The 22,697-nt window shown below is 49.0% G+C and overlaps 2 protein-coding genes and 1 long non-coding RNA gene across 12 annotated transcripts; 2 read left to right on the top strand and 1 right to left on the bottom strand.

The window, feature by feature from the left end:
- Positions 1 to 3,188: 3,188 nt before the first annotated feature.
- LOC139074138 (uncharacterized) lies at positions 3,189 to 20,630 on the bottom strand. Of its 9 annotated transcripts, none has more exons than XR_011523633.1 (5): positions 19,583 to 19,721; positions 18,527 to 18,607; positions 12,525 to 15,003; positions 9,910 to 10,041; positions 3,189 to 3,790 (listed from the first exon to the last, which is right to left on the bottom strand). It is a non-coding gene; the product is annotated as an uncharacterized lncRNA (long non-coding RNA). The 9 variants fall into 9 exon arrangements; XR_011523629.1 differs by lacking the exon at positions 19,583 to 19,721 and adding an exon at positions 7,251 to 7,429 and having other exon boundaries at positions 12,525 to 14,390; positions 18,527 to 18,725; XR_011523630.1 differs by lacking the exon at positions 19,583 to 19,721 and adding an exon at positions 20,519 to 20,630 and having other exon boundaries at positions 12,525 to 18,607.
- Positions 5,367 to 19,225, top strand: LOC103561430 (polyunsaturated fatty acid lipoxygenase ALOX12). Of its 2 annotated transcripts, XM_070563224.1 has the most exons (15): positions 5,367 to 5,890; positions 7,170 to 7,383; positions 8,326 to 8,527; positions 9,659 to 9,740; positions 9,848 to 9,970; positions 10,086 to 10,189; positions 10,450 to 10,610; positions 11,486 to 11,629; positions 12,460 to 12,669; positions 15,193 to 15,279; positions 15,500 to 15,669; positions 16,175 to 16,296; positions 18,206 to 18,306; positions 18,424 to 18,594; positions 18,717 to 19,225. In XM_070563224.1, exons 4-15 carry the CDS (start codon positions 9,688 to 9,690, stop codon positions 18,894 to 18,896), a joined length of 1,626 nt encoding a protein of 541 aa, XP_070419325.1. In that variant the 5' UTR covers positions 5,367 to 5,890; positions 7,170 to 7,383; positions 8,326 to 8,527; positions 9,659 to 9,687; the 3' UTR covers positions 18,897 to 19,225. The 2 variants fall into 2 exon arrangements, with proteins under 2 accessions (XP_070419325.1, XP_070419323.1); XM_070563222.1 differs by lacking the exons at positions 5,367 to 5,890; positions 7,170 to 7,383 and adding an exon at positions 7,420 to 7,707.
- RNASEK (ribonuclease K) lies at positions 20,548 to 22,640 on the top strand. The gene is made up of 3 exons (XM_008536022.2): positions 20,548 to 21,080; positions 21,764 to 21,840; positions 22,252 to 22,640. Exons 1-3 carry the CDS (start codon positions 21,003 to 21,005, stop codon positions 22,391 to 22,393), a joined length of 297 nt encoding a protein of 98 aa, XP_008534244.1. The 5' UTR covers positions 20,548 to 21,002; the 3' UTR covers positions 22,394 to 22,640.
- The last annotated feature ends 57 nt before the right edge of the window (positions 22,641 to 22,697 follow it).

Consider the following 22,697-nt stretch of genomic DNA (forward strand, 5'->3'; position numbering starts at 1 on the left):
GGAGGAAGAGCAGTGTTTGGAAAGGAGATGAGACTATGAGAGATAAGTTGTTTTACATAGTAAGATAAGAATACTGACTTTCCTCAAGTATGCCATTGCTGGAGAGAGGGTAGAAGTGGGGAGAGGAGGTGAAAGGGCCTGAGAATAAGAGAAAGAAGATAAGTAAGACAATTCCACAACAAGGCACCCATGGGTTGGATATAGGGGTACTGAGGGTCAGGTCAGCCAGAGAGGAATTTCTGGTGGCAGGAACAATTGCAAAAAATGTTAAGAACATAGATGGCTAATATTAAGTCCTACAATTGATCCTGTATTTATTCAAAATTTAGATATTCTGTTCATCATGGATTTTTTTGCCTTAATGTTGATTTTTTAAGATATGGCATTAAAATATTATTTTAAAAGTACTTATCTTGATTACTGGGTTTTTTTTGGGGGGGGGGCCTTAATGTTGTACCCAAGGTAAGTGCCTCACTTTCACCCTAGCCCCTGCCCTGGCTATTACCCTTTCAAACCATCAGTACAAATCTGTTACATGGAACAGCTTTGGCTCAATGATAGTTTTTAAAGATGGTTCAGCACAGAGTAGAGCAAAGAGATCATCAGCAGTAGGCAAGATGAAAATTATCTAGAAACCTGTGTGAGGGAGCCAGCTCAGTGGTGTAGTGGTTAAGTTCGCGTGCTCGGCTTCAGTGGCCTGGGGTTTGTTGGTTTGGATCCTGGGCACAAACCTACTCACCACTCATCAAGCCATGCTGTGGCAGCGTCTCACATAGGAGAACTAGAACAACCTACAACCAGGATATACAACTATGCACTGGGGTTTGGGGAGAAAAAAAAAAGAAAGCTGTGTGATTAAGAAATTTGAATAATGTAGGTTTACAAGGTAAACATTAGAACAAAGAGAAAGATGAACAGAGTCTGGGATGGTTAGGAGGTGCTGGCAGGGATCCCAGAGAAGGAGTGGAATTTTCACATCCCCTGTACCCTCTGGTAGACCCTCATTGTCCTTTAACCTTTGCTTCTCAAAAAAAAAAAAAAGAAAAGAAAAAAGAATCCCAAGATGCCGTGAGTCTGGCCTCACAGTTCAGTCCTGAAAAGAGAGGAGGCCAGGAGTTAGATGCTGGGTCCCTGAGGGATAGAGACTAGCAGTGGGGGCTGGACAGAGGGACCAGGATTAACCTCTAAACCTCTTTGCAGAAAGGTTGGGAAGAGCCAGTTTCAGAACAAGTAAATCCAAGCAATTTAGAGATGCCAGTCTCATGGAAATGGGGTCTAGGAGGCTTGTCTTGACACCATGCTGGCTTAAAACGCAAACCGATAACATGTACAAATGGGGCCTAGTGTCCATACCTGCTCCACCACTGATGCTGGAGAGATAAGAAAAAGGGAGGGGCTCACGTCATCCTCGGCCAGACAGAGCCTCAGGATCCCTGTTCTACCCCTTAATGTTTTGGATGAATCCAACATTTTATTTGCCTTATGTCAGCAAACAAGCAGGGAGTACAGCTAGGGAAATCTCACCCCTGAGCCATGTTTCTATTTCTTTTTCCACTATTGTTCCCTTAACAAAGGCTTTAAGACATTTTTTTGTCCTAATTGCTTTCTGCCTTTATCTCATGAAACGTTAATACCTTATATATCTGTTTATGTACGTGGCCCTTTGGAGGGCCACAAACCATTGTAATATCTAAGATGTTGTTGCCCTGCCCCCTTTGAGAATGCATGATCCAAGGCCAGTTCCGCCACTGGTTTTTGGATTTTATCTCCTCCCTTAGGGTCTTCCCCTCATCACTTATCCTTGTTGTCTTGCATCTTAACCTCTCACTCTCACTGGCTCTACTGGTCACCCATCTCCAGCTATGCCTCTCTCTCTGTTCCCTTCAAGGCCTTAATTCTTGAAAGGCATGCTACGCTCCGATCTGCATGCTGCCTCCATCTCTCTGAACCTGTTCTCCATATATCACAAACGATCTGCATGTCCCCTCACACACATTCCCCTTCACCCAGCAATCCCATGTAAAAGAGCTTCTGGCAGCACTTGCTCAGGAGATAAGACCTGAATGCTATGTTTCTAACCAGCTGAAGATTCTAAATGACCATGAATACCGAGTAACACTGGTATGCCCAATCCTTAGTGGACCTAAGACGACTCTAACTAAAGAACAATGGGTCTTGTTTCAACCAACTGTGTGGACTCAATCCAACCTCTCCAGGGAACAAGCTTTCAACCTTTAATTAGCATAAACATCATGAACACCCCCTTTCTAGCAGTTAAAAATCCCTGACTTATCCCCCGCTCTGAACAACTCAGTCAATGGCTTGTCTGGTGTAGTCCTCTGTCTGACAAGTAAAGACATTCAGCTTTGTTGATTGCTGGTGTTTTATTTGCTTGTTTGGTTTTTTTTTTTTATTCGGATGGTCTTTTATCCTTCCACCCTTTTCTTGGACTCTAACCCATAGAAATAAAACCACCAAGCGCATAAGGCTATAAGTACAAACATGCCTTTGTAGCACTCATCATATGTCCAAAAACTGGAAACTGCTGAATGCTCATCAACAGAGGAAAGGCTGAATGCACTGTGGGGCAGCATGCAGCTGCTGAACAGAATGAACCAGAGGTACAGCAGTCCCCCTTTACCTGCGGGAGATACTTTCCAATGCCCCCAGTGGATGCCAGAAACCACGGATAGTACCAAAACCTACATGTACTATTTTTTCCTGTACATACAGACCTATGATAAAGTTAAATTTATAAATTAGGCATAGTCAGTGATTAACAACATCTAACAATAAAATAGAACATTTATAACAATAGACTGTAACAAAAGTTACTGTAGCATACGATTTTTTTTCTTTCCTTACTAAGTCAAGAACTTTCACCTTTTCACTTAAAGCAGCACTTTATCGCTTCTCTTTGGTATATCCAAATTGCCAGCAGCAACACTCTTGCACTTTGGGGCCATTATTCAGTAAAATAAGGGTGACTTGAACACAAGCACTGCAATACGTCGACAGTCCATCTGATAACTGAGGTGATACCGCGACAGTCCATCTGATACTGAGACGCTACTAAGTGATTAACAGGCCGGTAGTGTGTACAGCGTGGATACACCAGACAGAAGCATGATTCACGTCCTGGGCAGGACAAAGCAGGATTTCATCACACTACTCACACTGGCACGCAATTTAAAAATTATAAATTGTTTATTTTTGGAATTTTCCATTTAATATTTTCGGACCATGGTTGACCGCAGGTAACTGAAACCACGAAAGCGAAACCGCGGATAAGGGGGCACTACTGTATAACCATTGAACTACAGAGATTTCCATGAGATACATTTCTTAAGTGAGAAAAGCAAGCTGCAAATGTATATAGTGCAGCACAGATTTTTTAAACAACCAAAACCAACCACTCCTAGGAGTGTATTCATGATTGTAGATGCTTCCATGATTCTACAGAAAGCTGAGCAGTCTCTTCGGGCTTGACTTGGGCATACCTGCTAGGATGGGAACAGCAGAGATGGGAGGAAGAGGAGCACGGGCAGCAAAGGGACAAGCATCTGCCAGTTTTTTTCTCTCTGAAGGGACACATAGCTCCCTGGGAGCAAACTCTGACTCTTCCCTGAGCCTTGAATGTCACCTCTCCAGCATCCTTTTGAGGTCCCACAAAGGCTCTCTCTTCCCTGTCACACCCTCCCCTTTCCCACTGCCAGCCCAATACTCGTTTGGTATGCAGAGTTGGTGGACGACGAGGAGGTAAATTTGTCCAAAGGGCCCAAGACACCACCTGGAAGAAAAAAGATTGAGACACGAATTTTTTTTGACACTGTTCAATGTTAATTAAGTCCTCTCTGAAAGATTGAGAAGGTTCTACTAGAGATCCACCGGCAGGAAAGAACACTAAGGGGCCCAAAACGGAACCCTCTGTGAGGAAAGTGTTCTGGTCAACACCAAGGCCTAAAGGTTTAAGAGGCTGAGGCTGGACACAGCCCTGGCACAGGCCGCTAGCACCACAGTCACACTTGATGACCTTGCCCGAGCCTGTGTGCACTAAGAGTTGGGAAGCCCAAGTGTTTGTCATTGTTGCAGCCTATGCAGGGATCCCTGCAGCCCTAGAAAATGACCCATTAGACTCTGCAGGACAATGTTTCCCTGGGTTACACCACTGAACAAGGAGAGAAGCAAATGAGAGCACTCAGAGAGGGAAGTGCTGGACTTCCTGCAAATAGGGGTGGGTGGGTACTGAAATTACTAATTGGAAAAACAGATGATACAACATCTACCCTGAAATCAGACCCTATATTTACATAGTTTATAATGCCACATTTGTATGTCCAATTTGTCTTCAAAGAACAAACACAAATTTATATAGCCCCGTGCCAACTATGGGCTCCAAACACTTGTGCAGCAAGGACCAGAGTTATCCCCTACACCAACTGCGCTTTGAGCCACCTTGGCATAGGAGAAATGGTTATTCTTATGTTTAGAAAAACACTTTAACAAGCCTTTTTGGCTATGAAATTTAAGGTCCATCCCCCTCACCAACACCCCCAGGGGGAGAATAATCTGGTGAGAGAAGCTTTGATCAAGAAGTTAAATTGTTCTGCAAAGAGAGGTAATGGGAATGTGGGAGTCAGCTCCTGGCACAGAGAACAGGGCCCTGGGAGTCTGGAAGAGGAGAGTTTAGCTTTGGCACATGTGGCAAATGTGGGCTTCCTACTGCAAAGGGCCCAGGCAAAACGAAGCCCTCGGTCCCTCCTGTGGCATACATAAGAACAAAATGGTAATTGTCAGGACAAATAAAAACGTTAAAATAAGAGCCTTAATTCTTTATGTTGAAAATAAGAGATTTCTCTCTCCCTCACTTTCCTTAGAGCATTTACTCTAGAAAACTTATCATTGTTCTTTCTCTGTCTCTTTGAAATGTGTGTAAATCTTTTTAGCAGCTCAACAAGCATCTTGCCAGCTTTATGATCCAGGAATGTCTTTCCCAATGACGTGGGAGCCACCTCTTTGAAATGCCAACATCAAGGGAGATAGCACCCCTCTCTCCCTGTTTCTGTGGGAGGGTAGGAGCCTTAGGGGGGCTCCCTGCCCCAAGTTGCAAAACTACCTCCCATCATAAAGATTCGAGAACTTTGTTTTTCCTATGATTAAGCTTATTAATAACAGAGACGGTCACCAATTACCAGGTAAAGTTAGGATGCACTGTGGGTGACGAATGGTGCCGTCAAGCCTCTTACTTGAGGCCTAGTTATTGTGTACCTTGAGAACATGTGTGTCATGGGTTGTATCTGCTTGGCTATATAAGAGAGTAAGATTTCTTTCTGTCTTTGTCTTCGTGGTCTCTCAGTGGACTGCCTGTGAGGCATGTCACATTCTGGTTTAATGCTTACTCAATAACAAAACTGTTTTCTTTCTCTACTACCTTTGTAGAGAGGGTTTTCTGGGTTGGGAAATTTTGTTTTTAATTACATTCCCCCAACATAATGCACGTGTTTAAAAAGGAGAAAGAAAAAAAAATGTGGAAGGAAGGGTCTTAAGGAGTAAGACCCCTAGTGAGAGGCTGGGGGCTTTGGAGGGACATGGAAAAACAGTATGTGCTGGAGAAAGGCAGAGGAATCTCCAGGAGGAGGGATGCTGATATTCAATTGGAAATTGTTTCCAGTCTGTAAATAACAGAATAATAGCAGCTAATGCATACTGGCATTGTTCTAAGTGTTTTAAACATATTAATTCATTTAGCATATGCAGTAACTTGGATTGTTGTTCTTAATTATTCATTCCCCCCCTCTGCCATGTGACCTTGAAGTACCTAGAGTGGACAGAGAAGGTGTCACAAAACAGCAGAGAAGCAGGCTCAAGGATGGACTGATTTTGGAAGTAGGTATGAAACAAACTTTCTTTTCTACGCAAAAGTGACCTTTGGAAGAAAAAAAAAAAGTGATCCTTGAAGGGCATGCATGGAAAAGGCCAGATTCAGCTACGACACAGGAGGGCACTGTGAGCCATTTTATTTGGATATTACAGAATAGGGTGACCCCCTAAACTGGAGGAACAGGGGGCTGGCAAACGGCAGACACCAGTCCTGAGCACAGAGGATGTGGGTCGGAGTGGGTCTATGAAATAAGAAGGGGAATGGCACCCAGTAAGGATCAGACACTTTTGCGAGGTTTGGAGGCTGGAAGGCAGGTCTAGAATCCCTTTTATCCCCACCAATAACCAACACGCCAGGCCATTTTTGAGGGTCTGGCTCAACAAAGCAGATTTACCTTGCCCTGCCCCAACCCAGGCCACTAGACACAGGCAGTGTGAACCAAAGGCTTATAATGATCTGGACCACGGAGATCTAGACAGGGACCTGCAGGAGGCTTCATCTGATTCCTGGGTGGGTGACAAAGCCTGGGCCCTGAATCATCCTTGTAAGGTTTACAAAGTCCCTCATCAGCACTGGCCTGACAGATGTTCCCTGGTTTCCTGCCCTGGGGGCCTTGAAGGAAATAGCTTGGGGTGAGGGGGAGGGAGAGTGGGATAAGGACAAGAGAGATGAAAGAAGCAGAACTTCATGCCTAATAAAAGATGTTTACATATAATTTTTTAGGAGAAAACAGAATTCTGGTAGGGGAAGTAGGTACCAGGGTCAGTGAGATGAGACCAAATAAAAATCAATCTGGAACATAGTGAAAAGGCAGGAGCTGCATTCACCTGGAAAGGACAAAGTTCATGGGAATTGCCCATGTATGCTGGGTCCCTATGTGACTCCACACTGCACACTAACACCTGGGCCTCTGACATTTTCTGCACCCACTATGAAGGTTGGAAAAAGGAGGTTTCACTGCCCTGCCTCATTTAGGCCTCTCTGGGTTTCTGAGGTACCTAGGGTCCTAATGCCTGGATGTGTGAAACCAGGTTCAGAGAGAGTCTTTGAGTTGTTACCCTTCCAGGTTCTCTGCAGTCTGGGGAACTCCTGGTCATTTACTGAAGAACTGGGCTCAAATTCGTAGAAATCAGGAACTGAAGGACTTAAGGGCCATAGCGGGTCTAGCAGCAGGACATCCACGGGAGCCCAGCGCAGCCTCCCAGGCCCGCCCTCCCCAGGTCCCAGCCCAGCAAAGCGGAGACTCTTCCTCGGCTGGGAAGACCGACTCACCTCTTCTTCCTCCTAGCTCTCCCAAAGGCCTGAAGACCTCAGGAAATGCCCTCACCCTTGCTCCCTCCAACCCCGAGGCACCTGGGCCCCCGCCTACCCCGGAGATCCAGAGAAGTCCAGCGCATCCATCCTTTCCTCCTCGCCCAGGCCAGGGCCCCTTTAATCTTCCCGCAGCTACGCTCCGACGGGGAGGCACGGCCCTTGCCCACAGCCTGCTCTGCGGCTCGCAGGTTCGGACTAGTCTGGGGCGGGGACTTGGGAGGGAGCGCCTGAAAGCTGTGAAGAGGGCGGGGACGCAGACCCATCTTTAAAGGCCGGGAACTGGCCCTAAGGCACCTCGACACCCGCCGGCGGCCCTGGGCGGTCCCGAGAAGCGCGCAAGACGCGGCTCCCCTTCAACTAAGCTACTGGGGGCCGCCATGGGCCGCTACCGCATCCGCGTGGCCACCGGGGCCTCGCTCTTCTCCGGGTCGCACAACCGCGTGCAGCTGTGGCTGGTCGGGGCGCGCGGGGAGGCGGAGCTGGAGCTGCAGCTGCAGCCGGCGCGGGGCCAGGTCAGCGGGCGGGAGCGGGGACCCTGACCCTGGCCCGGGCTCGGCTCGCGGCGGGAGGGCGGCTCGGAATCGGGAGGCTGGGGGCGAGCGACAGCGCCTCCGCGCCGGCTGAGACGCCCAGGGAGTGGGGACTCCCGCGCCAGGAGTGCGAAGAGGGTCAAGAGCCAGGGCCAGGCTGGGCTCAACCCCCTTCTCTCTTCCCGACTCAGGTCCTCGCAGCCTCCAACTCCTTCCCCAAAAGACCCCAGAGCCAGTGGCACTATAGGATCAATATAGGATGAGGGGTCAAACCTGAAGCTCCTGGGGAGAGCGTGGGCGGGGTGAGAGCTCAGCAAAGGGACCGATGCGGGTGCTGATGCTCAGTCAATTCAGACACCGCAGGCCACGCCCCGCGCTCCCTCGTCCTCTCTGCGACCGGGCGTCTGAGACTCAGCCCGCAGGTGTCGCGAGGAGGGAACGAGGGAATGCTATCTTTGGAGGCCTTGTCAACCCAGACTCCACAAAGATCCTCGCCTCTTCTCGTCCCCGCCCCATCTCTGACCCCCAACTCCCAACCCGGACGAAACGGCCTCTCCCGGGTCCCTGCTACTAAGTCTCGCCGGGTTCTGGCCTCCGCAGGAGGAAGAGTTTGATCGAGACGTTTCCGAGGACTTGGGGCCACTGCACTTCGTGAAGCTGCGCAAACACCACTCCCTGGTGGACGACGCGTGGTTCTGCGACCGCATCACGGTGCAGGGCCCTGGAGCCTGCGCGGAGGCCGCCTTCCCGTGTTACCGCTGGGTGCAGGGCGAGGGCGTGCTGAGCCTGCCCGAGGGCACCGGTGAGGGGCAGCGGCGGGGAACTGGGGCAGGGCCTCGGGAACCACTGGGAGAGGGGGCACTGATGAAGGTCGGAAGAGACTAGAAAAAGTGGGTGCTCAGCAGGTTAAGGGTGGAAAACGCAGGATGCTTGAAACGGAAGAAAAAATGTATAAAGTCCTGAAGTTGGATGTAGAATAGGCGGACACAGAGAAGCGATCTGAAGGTTTCCTCTTCCAAGAAGGGGAGGACGGGGAATAGGAGTTGCAGCAATGATGGAAAACTGAAGAGCAAAGTAAAAGTGGGAAGGAGACCGCTATGTGATGGGGAACAAGTTAGGGCAGGGCAGGGTAGCACATGGCACATGAGATGGCCAGTGACCCCTGAGAGGAGACAGCTAAGGGAAGCAAATGATATAACCTTGGAGAGCTGAAAAGTTAGAAAAACAAGGAAGATCACTGTGAGAGACAGGGAGCTCCTGGCAGGGGATGGCAATGAATGAGGACGGCAATACAGAATTTGTTACTGTGGGAAATGAGAGATGAATACAAAGACAAACGAGGGCAAGGACAATAAGGATGGAAATATAAAATATATGACTTCGAGACAGGTAAGTAAAAATACAGATAAGAGCAGGAACAAAAATACAGACTATGATGGTAAGTCTAGGAAAGATGAAGTCAGGCAAAGAAAGCAAACAGTTGTTCCTCAATGGTTTTTGAGGACAGCTGAAGGTGTGGCCGGTGAGGTTCAAGACGTGAAATTAACCAAAGCAATATATAATAGAAAACAGGTGTGGGCATATGGGTGACTAAGATTTTATCACCTTAATTAGAGTGATTTATCCAACCGTAAATATTGATGAAATAGGATCAGGTAGGGAAAGATGAGTTAAAGGACAAGAAAGGGTGGCAAACCTGAGATTTTTGTCTCAAAGTAAGGGATGAGGGCTGAGATAAGTGAAACCAGGAGTGGAAAGTTGGCAAAGATGGGATAAATGTGTCTGGGGGATCAAGTGAGGCACAGCCAGAGATAAAAGCAACAGAGCATGAGTGAACACATGGACTATGACTACAAAAAGGAAGATGGGGACAAGCAGGGAGAGCACAGGACCACACAAAACTGTGTGGCCAATTGTCTTAATGTCTCCCCAGCCCGCCTGGCAGGAGACAATGCATTGGACATGTTCCAGAAACATCGAGAGAAGGAACTGAAGGAAAGACAACAGATATACCGGTGACCACCAACTCGTGGGCCCCCCCAAAGGTCCCTCCCCTTCCCTGGCCCTGCCTCCCAATCATTGACCTGGACACCTTCCCTGAAGCCTTGTCCCCATCTCCTAGCTGGGCCACCTGGAAGGAAGGGTTGCCCCTGACAATAGCTGCGGGGACTAAGGATGACCTACCTCCAAATATGAGATTCCACGAGGAGAAGAGACGGGACTTTGAATGGACAATGAAGGCAGGGTGAGAAAATGCCTGGAGCTCAGAGTGGAACAGGCCTGGGAGATCCAAGAATGGTGGTAAATGGTGAGGGCCTGAGGGATGAGCAAACAGGTTCGTGCCTCAATTCCTGTCCTAGGGCTCTGGAGATGGTCCTCAAACGCGTTTATACCTTCCTGAGCTCCTGGGACCGCCTAGAAGATTTTGATCAGATCTTCTGGGGCCAGAAGAGCGCCCTGGCTGGTCAGTGGTTCCCCAAGGTCTCTATAACCCCTTGATGACCCCTTTCGATGCCCTGAACTTCACACTCCACAGTTCCCCATTCCTCCTTGCCAGATGAGACCTTATAGTGCCTGATCATCTCACAGAGGCCTCAAGAATGAAAAGCCAGGGACTAGATACAGGGTGGTCATATGCCTGAATCACTGGGGTAGGGCCTGAAGGAGAGGGACATCTGGGCTGTGCTAAATATTCTCCTCCTACACTCCACCCCAACCCCACAGAGAAGGTTCACCAGCGCTGGCAGGATGATGAGTTTTTTGGTTACCAGTTCCTCAACGGTGCCAATCCCATGCTGTTGAGACGCTCCACCTCTCTGCCCTCCCGGCTAGTGCTGCCCACGGGGATGGAGGAGCTTCGGGCCCAGTTGGAGAAAGAACTTGAGGTACATCCTCCTACCCTCCATCCTTCTCTTGGCAGTGTGGGGAGAAGAAGTGGTGAAAGGGGATTACCAAAGATGAGTCAGGGAAGGGAGGCTGCGGTAACCCACTGTCCCTTGTGCAGAGTCCTGTGTAGAAAAATCTAGAGATGATGAAGTATGTAGGGAAAACTACAAGGAGCTCCCAGCACGGAGAGGGAAAAAGGATGGATTCCCAGGGCACAGATGGGGCCAGAGATGTTAGTAGGGATAATGATAGTCCCTGTCAGTGCTCCTGACACCAGTGTTTACGGGCAGGGAGAAAAGTGGACAATGTGCTGCGAGGTGGGGAGAATTAGGGAGGTTTCCTGGAGGAGGAAATCTGGGTTTGGAAGAGATGAGCTGGATATGAGGAGGACAAGCAAGGTGGGATATGAGCATGTCCACGTGCATATGTGTGCTGGATTCAGTGGCAGTGGTAGTTAGGAGAGCCTCTGTGGAGTACTTGGCAGAGGTGAGATTTGGACAGGGAGTGAAAGAGCATTCGATGAGCTGGTAGGAGCCAAACACAGGGAGCAGACCACTGAGGGATGATGGGGAAGGGGCCTGGACGTCTTGACACGACAGTTTACAATGCCTGTAATGCAAACTGGCCTGAGCAGGCCTGGTTCTAAATCCAGATCTGCTACCACATCCCTGTACAAGATATGTACCCTCACTAGGCTGTTACTTCACTTGTTTAAAATGACAGAAATGGGACCAGATGCCAGTAGGATTCTGGTACTGATACGAGATGATGGCAAGAAACTACATAAATGTCTTTAAATGTCTTCCCTCTTTGCCCTGGCCCTCTGCAGGTAGACTCTGAACTCTAATGATGGATATGTTCCTCCTTTCCCCAGAACAGTTCCCTGTTTGAGGCCGACTTCATCCTTCTGGATGGGATTCCAGCCAATGTGATCCGAGGAGAGAAGCAGTACCTGGCTGCACCCCTTATCATGCTAAAGATGGAACCCAATGGGAAGCTGCTACCCATGGTCATCCAGGTGAGGCACCCTGGGCATTCCCCTACCAACGGTGCTGTCTGTTCACCCCAACCTCTGCTCCCCAGGGACCTAGCCCCCTAGATCCTGGCTCTCAAACTCCATCCTCAATGCAGTGAGACCTGTCCTCATGTCACTCTTTGCTTGCTTGCAGTCTGGTCTCCTCTGACTCACCCAACTGGAAGTACTTGTTCAAGAGTCATAATGACCTTTTGGAGTTCTCATCCTGTACCCAGTGGTTCTCAAACTTTAGTGTGCATCAGAATCACCCGAAGGGCTTATTAAAACACAGGTTGCTGGGTCCCACCACCAGACTTTCTGATTCAGTAGGTCTGGGGTGGGACTGAGAATTTGCATTTCTAACAAGTTCTAAAGTGATGCTGATGCTGCTACTTTGGGAACACACTTTGAGAATCACTATTTAATCTCCCAGTAGTCTCTGACTCTAAATACCCACCGTCTCTTGAATATCTTTTCTCTCGCAGTTCTCAACAGTCAGTTAACAAGTACTGTCAATCATCTCACACATCTGGCTTCCCCTTTCCCTTCCCTACCTACCCTAACTCGACCCCATCACTTTTCTCCCAAACCACTGTTAGGATCCTCTTACTGGACTCCCTGCTTCTGACTCTCCTGCATTCAACCCGACCATCATGGCACTCGCATGGCACCACAGCTAGTGAGAGGCAGGGTGGAAGGGTCCTCATTCCTCCTCCTAGGTTATAACTTCCTGGAAATCATCTTAGTCACTCATCTCTGTTTCCCCAAGGATGCTGACCATAATGTCATACATAAATTGGAAGTTCAATAAATGCTTAATTTATTTTTCCCAGATCCAGCCACCCAACCCCAGCTCCCCAACCCCACCACTGTTCCTGCCCTCAGATCCTCCACTTGCCTGGCTCCTGGCAAAGTCCTGGGTCCGAAATTCAGATTTCCAACTGCACCAGCTCCAATATCATTTGCTGAACACTCATCTGGTGGCTGAGGTCATCGCTGTCGCCACCATGAGGTGCCTCCCAGGGCTACACCCTGTCTTCAAGGTACATCCTCTACCATCCCTGTCCCATCTCACTCAGATGCCAGAGAGAGGAAACTGCCCACTATCAAATGATGCTGCGGCAGCAAAAAATACTTATTGCAATTTGTGAAAGAAAGTGAGGAGAAAAGAAGGAAGACTGTATCAATATCTTGAGACATTTTAATTAAGTTGAGTCACTTAACATTTCTTCAGGACATATTATTAAGGTAGCCCTCTGAAATTCTCAGAGATCTGACAATATAGCAATGGGCCTGGAGTATATAGGTGGAATATGGTTAGTAAAACAAAAGCCCCATACTTGCCTTAGGGGACTTACTATTGAGCCAGGCAGACAAGTGATGCGCATAAGAACCAACCAGAGAACAATGTCTGGAACTAGAATTTGAAATTACAAGAGATAGCCCATAAACCCTACAGTATTGATGGAGAATGTTCTACCCTAACTGAGGAGTCTGCTAAGTAGGCAAGGAGAGCACCCCAGCAGGCTACCTATACCTGCCCAGGAGAGAGGTGGAGAAGGACATGGATTGGCAAGGTGGTGACGGGAATGAAAAGGAAAACAATCAAAGACTTGGTGAGGGGAGGAAACAGTAGCTGCAGCATGCCTGAGTATAAGACTGGAGAGGGAAAGGTCAGAGGTCTAAGGTTCTGCAACACCTAAGAGCCCTACGGGGTGGGTGGGTTGTACCAACCTAGAAATACCGTAATTTTATTAAAAAGTGAGTTCAGAATCTATTGCTAGGCAGAAGGCAGCAACATGGCTTGTGCTTGCTTAAAAATGTTCTCAGAATCCTGATGAAACCTTAGATATAGGGAACATGGGAGAAAAGGGACAAAACTGATACAAGCTAATGAACCAGAGCAATTGTCAGAAACAGCAAAGTCAGAAGAAGCCAGTTTGGAAGCAAAGATAAGGTACTTAGGTTTAAGTACGTGGAGTTTGAAATGCTGACAAGATACGCAAGTGAGTAGCTGGTAAGGAGAACAGCTGAACTGTGTTTCCACTGGGGATCTCTACTCCAACCCCCCAAGCCTGGCCAATAGTAGCTGTGGCCTTTTGAGTCCAGGGTAACACAGGCAAGATGGAGACCAGTGTGATTAACAGAATCTTGGATTTTACTGATCTCACGGTGCTCCTGCATCACCATCTTCTGCTCACTTTGAACAGGTTAAGCCTCTACTCACACTTTACTAGTTCAGCCCTCTATCTCCACTCACCATAACAACTTCATCCCCTGGCAAACAGCTGAGTTGTTATCAGGACACACAGGAAGGCTGAGCCTACAAATGGCACCGAGGCTACGTGTTCAGGCTCCAGATTCAGATTGCCGGGGTCAGAATCCTCAATCCTGGCCTCAGTACTTACCAGATGCATGCTCAGTGTCCTCATCTCTAAATGGGGATGACAGGAGCTCCATCGTGGGGTTGATGAGGATAAAACAACATAACACAACAGTGTGACACAGGCTAAAAGCTACGAAAAAATTAGTTCTTGCAATTATTATAACTATTACTAGTTGTTTGTCCTCAGGTACCTTCTTTCCTCATGCAGACTTGGGGCTTTCTATGACACTCAGCATCTTTCATGAACTTTCTGAGAAATGTCAGACCAATTTGAGCTGCTTTGACATCTTGACACCAGAGGTATTACCTGGGTTGTTCCCTGTGTCCAGCATCACCAGTTCAGATAAAGAGCAACACTGCATGAAACCTGCATATAAACTGGGTAAAAATGAAGACAAAATAGTCTGAGATAAAAAGAAATGCATGTGAGGATCAGATGGCCTTTTTTAATAGCTAAGGAACAGCTATTTTTAAAAAAGCTATTAAAAATAGAGGGGGCCTAACAGCCCAATTGGGGGAGGACGCAGATTTGACAAGAGCCCCTCTGCTGCTTAAGCAGGTAGCTCAGTATGGCTCCTCTAATTGTGACTAACTCTAACTGACAAAAACCAAACAGTGAAGCAACCAGAGGATGGAGGTATGGCTTTGATAATGAATACAGGGGCTAATTTAAGCTATGAGGATGTAAATGACAGAAGCATAAAAGAAAATCAAAAGGGGCTGATTCTTAAAGGACACCTACACTCAAGGTGGAAATAATAAAGATAAATGATAACAGCTTCTGTGTGTACTAAACACTCTTCATACATCACTCACATAAGCATCACCACAGCCTTCTGAGATAAGAGACCCTATTATCACTCTCTATTGACAGATGAGGTGCTAGATGGGAGATGTGACAGATTAACATATAGAGGGTCCATTACCTTGGATGAGTATCAAAGTGAGTAGTGAAGTATAGATTGAAACCGAGCTCAGTCTAGCTCCAGGCCTGAAGCAGAGGAGATTAAAGAGCATGAGAGGGAGTGACCATAGAAGCAGGAGGAGACCAGCCTGTCAAGGCGGGAGCAGAGAGGAAAGCATAAAGAGGAGAGAAGACCACCATGCTGGGTGCCACTCCATACAAGGAAGGACCTAAGCATGTCCTCCATAAACTGCCCCCTTCCAATCTCCATCACAGCTCCTGATCCCACACATCCGCTACACCATGGAAATCAACACCCGGGCAAGGACCCAGCTCATCTCAGAAGGTGGTATATTTGATAAGGTAAGGAGAGACTGGGGCGTGGGGCTGCCTAATCATCCAACTCTCTATGACTTCCTGTCACTTTCAAGATCCCAGACCAACCCGTGTGAATGTCCTGACCCTTCAAACCATAAGCCTGTCCCTTTAGACCCATGTCTTTAAATGTGAAAACCCCACATCTGACCCCTCATATACTCTGCTCTATGTTCTCCCTCAAAGCCTCTCATCTCTCTTGTCCCAGGCAGTGAGCACAGGTGGAGGGGGCCATGTGCAGCTGGTCCGTCAGGCCATGGCCCAGCTGACCTACTGCTCCCTCTGTCCTCCTGACGATCTGGCTGACCGAGGTCTGCTGGGAATCCCAAGTGCTCTCTATGCCCACGATGCTTTGCGGCTCTGGGAGATCATTGCCCGGTGGGTGAGAGTGGGAGCTGAGAAATGGAGGGGCGTCGGGGAGACGGAGAGTGGGGCTCTGACCTGAGGTCAGCATGAGGCAAAAGAAACACATGAAAACAGGAAGGTCCAGACAGGAGGAGGAGAGGATTCAATCCTGGGGAGATGAGGGAGTGTGTGGAGTCAGTGGGGAGGTCTGAAAAGGAGGAATGTGGAATAGGAGTAGAGAGCCTCGGTCGGGAAAGCTGTGGAGGGGGAGACTGAGGGATCTGGACAAATCAGGGTTCTTGTCCGGAAGAATGGCCAGCAACCACATGTAGGGAATTCCCAGAACTAAGGACCCACATTTCATTCCTTTCCACACTAGTGTGCAGAAAGAGCCAGGGAAAGTCCCAAAAGGCATGTGTTGAAGAATCTATCCTCAGACACAGTGAGAGTCAGTTGGACAGAGACCACAGGAAAGTTAGAGGAAGGAGGCTGGAGCCTTCCCCCCTCAAGGAGCTCCCCTCCCTTCTCCTCTGGGCAGGTACGTGGAGGGGATCGTCCACCTCTTCTACCACAGGGATGACACCGTGAGAGGGGACCCTGAGCTGCAGGCCTGGTGTCGGGAGATCACTGAGGTGGGGCTCTGCCAGGCCCAGGACCGAGGTAAAACCCCTCCCCAGAGACAGGAGCTCCTCAGAGACTCTGCCCAGAGCCCCTTCTCAGCCCTGCCCTTCTGGGTTCAGGACCCCGACCCCTCATCTCAACCCCCTCTCCAGCCATACATGAAGCATCTGAATCCCCTTCCCACCTCCTAAGACCCAGGACAATTCTACATACCCAAGAATTGTCTTCCTCAGAGACCCTGACCATCAACCTCTACTACCACCCCCTAGCCCAAGTCACAGATGCCCCACACCTGCCACAGCACGGAACCCAGTCAGGCCAGAACCACAGACAGTGAGAGATCTGCCCAGGCCCTGTTGGGGTTCACATTCTCTTTATGGTTGTCTATTTTCCTACCTGAGGATATAAATGGGAAGATTTTTCCATCAAAGCCCATGATGACCCACTCTGCTTTCCCTTCCTTCTCCTCCTGCCTGTTACCATCCAGCACACACAGATAGTCCAGGCATTCTGCACACATCCACAGCGCAAGGTCATTCTAGGTACAAATCCAATACTCTCCATGCTTTGGCTCAAACCCAGACTCAGTGCCCTGCCCGTTGGGGTTCATGTTTCTTTAGCCAATCCAGCCTCCCCCCACCCCTGCTAGGATCTAGCCACTACCTCTAGCTCCCCCCGCTGCATTTTAACCTCTGGGGAAGAAACAGCTTTCCTTGAGCTCTTCCCAGGTTCATCCTCCCCTTTCTAACACACATGGGCCAGCCTGGACTGCTTCATATCAACCTTCAGTGCCTGCCCCTCACACTTCACACCATCTCTGCCTCTGTGGGGCAACTACAAACATTTGTAGAGGAAGCCTGGGGAGGATAGAGAGCCCTTATGGTCAGGCCCTGGGGATGCAGTGAGCAGTAAACCAACTCCTGCACTCTGGAGGGAGCCCCTCCCCAGGGAATCTGTGGCCGCACCATCCCTACCCTTCCAGAATCAAACTTTCTCTAGTACTTCTCAGGACTGCTCCTTACGCTCCATATGCCCCCAAAAGACCCTTCTTCCTCTCCCTAGCCATCTTTTTCCCAACAAGTATCTACATTTGGAAAATAAAAATAAACATTCACATGTTAATATTAACCTCCACTAACCACCTCTCATTCTCTTCACTCTCCCTCAGTTCTCAAAGCTCACCTTTGCCTAATTTCCCCAACAGACTTTTTAAGAGGAAATGTGCTAAAATTAAAAACAGCCTCAGATTAGCAGCCAGGAATCTGAGTTCAAGGTCAGCCTCTGCATTTTCCCAACTACTCAATCCTGACACACAGTTTAATCTCTCTGGTCTTTGATTTTTCTTTTAATCTATAAAAAGGAGGTGAATATATTTGTTCTACTTCACTATAGGATTATGGGGTCTCTGGGCCCCCACCTCCACTGTAGAGTGGCCCGAGACAAGCTTCATGGAAAGCCTCTCTTGGCTGTTACACTATAAATCCATGACTTCTCTTATTCCTCACCTTATTACTCAGACACTTCTAATTCCCCATCTAGGCATAGGAGGAAGCATGCCTAAATCCTTAACCACTTATTGAGGCAGAGGATATTTATCACTCAGACCTCTTCAGTCCCTGACACTTCCATAATAACAATAATTATTATTTATTGAGCTCTTGTTACATACCAGGTGATTTCAATAGATTATCTCATTTATAAGGCAGGTATCATCTACATTTTACAGGTGAAGAAATTGAGGTTCAGAGAGGTTAAGTGATTGGCCTAAAGTGACCAAACTATATTGCTTGAGCCTGAGTTGAAACCCATGTCTGATACAAACATATTTAAATATATGAGTAAATGAACGAACACCCCTCAATTCCAAAATATAGATATCCCAAGACATCAGCCTTTATCTCTCTCCTCTCATGCTGTAACCTCTAAATCTTGTTCCTTTCCTGCCCAGGTTTCCCTGTCTCCTTCCAGTCCCAGAATCAACTCTGCCATTTCCTTACTATGTGTGTCTTCACGTGCACTGCCCAGCACGCGGCCATCAACCAGGGCCAGGTATGAATAGCTGAAAGCCCAGGTCCCTGAAGGCAAGTGTCTGGACCTTGGGATGCCCGAGAGAGAGGGGGTTCAAACCCTAAGTAGCGGGATCCTAGGGCTAGTTTCTTCCCCCAGCTGGACTGGTATGCCTGGGTCCCTAACGCCCCATGCACAATGCGGATGCCCCCACCCACCACCAAGGAAGATGTGACAATGGCCACAGTGATGGGCTCACTACCTGACGTCCGACAGGCCTGTCTTCAGATGACCATCACCTGGCATCTGGGTCGCCGACAGCCAGACATGGTAAGAGAGGGCTCTGGGGAAAGGGAAGTGACAGTTGGAAGGGAGACATCAGAGTGAGGGGTTAGGCTCTTGGGGCTTCTGCCTTTGGACTAGAAACTGACCGATCCTTTGTTCTTTCTTAGGTGCCTCTGGGGCATCACAAAGAAAAGTATTTCTCAGGTCCCAAGGCCAAGGCTGTACTAAACCAATTCCAAACAGATCTGGAAAACTTGGAAAAGGAGATTACAGCCCGGAATGAGCAACTTGACCTGCCCTATGAATATCTGAAGCCCAGCCACATAGAGAACAGTGTCACTATCTGAGCTCTAAGCTACCCCCACCTGGAAGGCTTTCAGCTCAGCTCCAGGACTGACATTTCCATCTTGAATTTCATGGTTTCCTAAGTCTCTGCTGCTAAGGCTCTATCTCCTCCCCCAACTAAATCCCCTACATCCGTATCCCACTAGCCCAAGGGGTACAGCAAACCTTTTCTGTAAAGGACCAGATAAAAAATATTTTAGGCTTTGTAGGCCACACAGTCTCTATCACAACTACGGGTACTCAGCGCTCCCGCTGTAGCACAAAAGCAGCCACAAACAATATGTAGAAGAAAGTGACTATGTTCGAATAAAACTCCTTACAGACAGTGAAACAGGGACTTCATGCGTCACCAAATCTTCTTCTTTTGGTTTAGTCAACCATTTAAAAATGCAAAAACACCAGCGCTTTGCTAGAGGGACATGCACAGGCCGTGGGCTGGATTTGGCCATCTGAGGCAGTACCTGCACACGGGTCCCCTCTACTAGCCCGACTCACTGACTCTACTTGCAAAACATCCAAAGAAAGCTCTGAGGGAGGGCAGGGAAGATTTCTTGGAAAAATCAACTTCCTCAACTAATTCTCCTTTCCCGGGAGCTAGACTTCATACTTGGTGGCCAACTTAAACATTCCTGACTCTGTCCTTTGGCAACTTTCCCTCCACCTCTATTCCTCCTATTTAAACACCTACCCCAAAAGTCGTTGAATAAGAATGGTGCTCCTAGGGCAGAATAAAAACCTTCACCCCAAAATGTCTTCTTTCCCCATACAGTCTCAAACAAGAGAGACATGAAACTGATGTCTCAAGGCCACTTTCCCAGCCCCTTTAGTACCCTGGGGTCTCTTTCCCAGGTTCCAAGGTCTCTTCCACAACCCTTTTAAGAACAACATGCACAAAATAAATGGAAGAATACCACAAATTTACGCTAACTGCTGACAGTGTTTGGTTTTGGGGCCTTGGGATAGAAATGACCCCTCTCAATTATGCTGTGATCTCTGTCCTCACTAGAATGGGTACAACAAGCCCAGTGCAAAATTGTGTTCTTCAAACACCCCTATTTCCCTGGATAATTATTACAAATCTGTCTCTCGCCGTTGAAGTATACAACCTTTACTTTGGAAAGGATGATCTATTCATATTGTTAAAGTCTTGTACCCTTTCTTATTCAAATAACCTATCGTCAGTTTCCTTAGTTTACCGTAGGGAAGCAAAGTGACATTTTTGTGTACTTATTTCTTTCTCCAGTACATGTAGCAGGATCACTCACCTTCACGACTCGCTCATTAAGTCTGCTTTCCCTGTAGTTTTCCTAATGCCCATATTTTACCTGGATCTGGCATCCAGTATTCCATGCTTTGTAACAAAACTTTACTTACGTATTTCCAATGCCAAGAACCCTCAGCAATTTTAAAGCGTTCTAGCCACAACAGCACGCTTGGCCTCGGGAAGGGGCTCCTGTCTCCTTGTACTGCGTCGGAACATCTACTTTATAAGGTAGGGATGAGTAGCAAGGAGATAGCACCTTTCTCTCTCGGTGTGTACCTCTAGGCCTCACTCACCATTTTCTCACCACAGGATAGCACCCGAAACTAAGGTATCTAAGAGAAAAATCAGACAGTTCCAAACCTCTGCTCCTAAGAGCCCACCTCCAAGGTGACCAGGAGCTCCGCCACAGCTAGACTCCCGAGGCGTAGCTACGGCCCGTGCCTCATCACGTGACTTGCCAAACTTGGTCACGTGGTATGCCGGCTCCTTCCATTCCAACCTGGAGAGAGGGGAGCCAAGAAACCGGAGGCCTTTGCTCCTGCAATACTCGCACCTCAGCTACATAGGTCAATAAGGAATTCTGGAGGGGCTGCTTCGGACTGCAGACACTGCCACTTCTCGCCGAAGTCCCAAGAGGAGCCAGAGGCGCTCAGCCTTCTCCGCCTGGCGGCCCCCGGCGCGATAGTGGCGCCCAGAGGCCACGCCCCCTCGGCCGCCCTCCTGACCCTCAGTTCTTCGCGGTGCGAGCCCCCCAGCCCAGCTCGCTTTCGCCGGGCGCCTCTGGGCTTCCTCTCCTCGCCTTTCCCCTCGGCACACATCTAGGCGATCCCCGACTCCCTTCTTCATGGCGTCGCTTCTGTGCTGTGGGCCCAAGCTGGCTGCTTGCGGCATCGTCCTCAGCGCCTGGGGAGTGATCATGTTGGTGAGGGGACTGCCCGACAAGGACCGGAGAGGGCCTGAGGGACCCCGGTGTTGGAGGGCTGGAAAGCTAGAAGACTCCAGGCCTTAGAAAGCTGCAGGCAGGCTGGAGAGGGTGGTTGATTAGCCGCTAAAGAACAAGAGAGAACTGAGATTGAGAAATGGGGAACTGGAGTGGGGTAGGGGGCGGGGATAGCTGGAGCTTGGAATGGGAGCCGGGGCTGGTAAATTTGGAGATCCCTCAAGGGAAGATGAAAAGCTGGGCTCTTGATAGATGCTTGAGCTGAATGGAGGGCAGTGGGGAAAGGGAGCGCTTGTTCCCAAAAATGGGTAGCTGGGGCCGTGTTTCCCCAGGATTCTACCTTCCCCACTCCAGGAAGAAATATGAAGTGCCGATTGCCCCTGACCCCTTCCGCCCTGTCCCGTGATAATGACGCCTCTGGAGAGGAGGATAATCTGGGTTGCTCACTATTTCTGCCCTTGCCCCAGCCAAGTGGTCTCTCTGTCACCACCTCACGCTCTATTCCGGGTGACCGAGTCCGAATCTAGCACAACCAGCCCTAATCCCAGCTCATTTTGGTGATACCCAAACCCAGGTGTTGTGGAAACATTAAAAGTGGGAGGACTTTAGGGAGTGACCAGGTTAGGTGCCTGAGTTCAACAACCCACCCAATTTCCTTTTTTCAGATAATGCTCGGAATCTTTTTCAAAGTCCATTCCGCTGTACTAATAGAGGACGTTCCCTTCACCGAGAAAGATTTTGAGTAAGTAGTGTGGTCGGAGAGGCGGGGCTGGGTGCAGGTGGGAGGTGGCTGAGCCTGTGGTCAGAATTTGGGGCGGGGAATTGCAGGAGGCTGGATGCTTGGGACACGGAGGCTAGGGTGCGGAGAGCTGCTCTCTAGCGTACAGTTAGGAGCGGTCTCGGGAGTCAGACCTCAGCGGCCATCCTAAACCCACCACTTTAGATGTGGCTTCTTTAGGTATTTTACTTGACTTCTCTGCGCCTCGTCCACCTCTACAAAGTAGATGCTATAAGAGAACTCACCCCATATTGTTATGAAGAAGATTGAATAAAGACAGTACACATAAAAGTGCTGAGATCGGTACCTGGCACATAGTAAGTGTTGGCTGTTACTAATGTTTCTGACACTTCTCTGCCTAATCCCCACCCCTAGGCATGGCCCCCAGAACATATACAGCCTGTACGAGCAAGTCAGCTACAACTGTTTCATCGCAGCGGGCCTTTACCTCCTCCTCGGAGGCTTCTCTTTCTGCCAAGTTCGGCTCAATAAGCGCAAGGAATACATGGTGCGCTAGAGCACTGTCGCGTTTCCCCGCTCCAGTCCCCCCTCTATTTAAAGACTCCCCCCCGCAGCCGTTCCCACCCCCCACCCCATTCTGGAGCCGTCTGCGGGACAGGGCTTCCCTGGCGAGAGGCTGAATTCCTTTTTCTCCAATCTCTGACGCCCGGCCCCACTGGAGGGAGGCTGGGGCTGGCCGTTGCCTGTCCCTCCGGCCCCGTCGCCTTGTCCCGTACCACAATAAAGAGAAACTGCACTCTTAAGCCTTGTGTCTGTGTTTGGGTTGGGGGGCGGGCAGCTGGGCTGCAAACGGGCCTCCA

The sequence above is a fragment of the Equus przewalskii genome, chromosome 10 (assembly GCF_037783145.1).
Source record: "Equus przewalskii isolate Varuska chromosome 10, EquPr2, whole genome shotgun sequence".
Classification (NCBI taxonomy): Eukaryota; Metazoa; Chordata; class Mammalia; order Perissodactyla; family Equidae; genus Equus; species Equus przewalskii.

What these genes read in the sequence shown, in the direction of transcription:
- LOC103561430 (XM_070563222.1), top strand. Translation starts at nt 7,573, where the DNA reads ATGGGCCGCTACCGCATCCGCGTGGCCACCGGGGCCTCGCTCTTCTCC. An exon ending in TGCTACCCATGGTCATCCAG is followed by an intron (nt 11,630 to 12,459) that starts GTGAGGCACCCT and finishes TATTTTTCCCAG; the next exon opens with ATCCAGCCACCCAACCCCAG. An exon ending in GTCGCCGACAGCCAGACATG is followed by an intron (nt 18,595 to 18,716) that starts GTAAGAGAGGGC and finishes GTTCTTTCTTAG; the next exon opens with GTGCCTCTGGGGCATCACAA.
- RNASEK (XM_008536022.2), top strand. Translation starts at nt 21,003, where the DNA reads ATGGCGTCGCTTCTGTGCTGTGGGCCCAAGCTGGCTGCTTGCGGCATC. An exon ending in CCTGGGGAGTGATCATGTTG is followed by an intron (nt 21,081 to 21,763) that starts GTGAGGGGACTG and finishes TCCTTTTTTCAG; the next exon opens with ATAATGCTCGGAATCTTTTT. An exon ending in TTCACCGAGAAAGATTTTGA is followed by an intron (nt 21,841 to 22,251) that starts GTAAGTAGTGTG and finishes CCCCACCCCTAG; the next exon opens with GCATGGCCCCCAGAACATAT.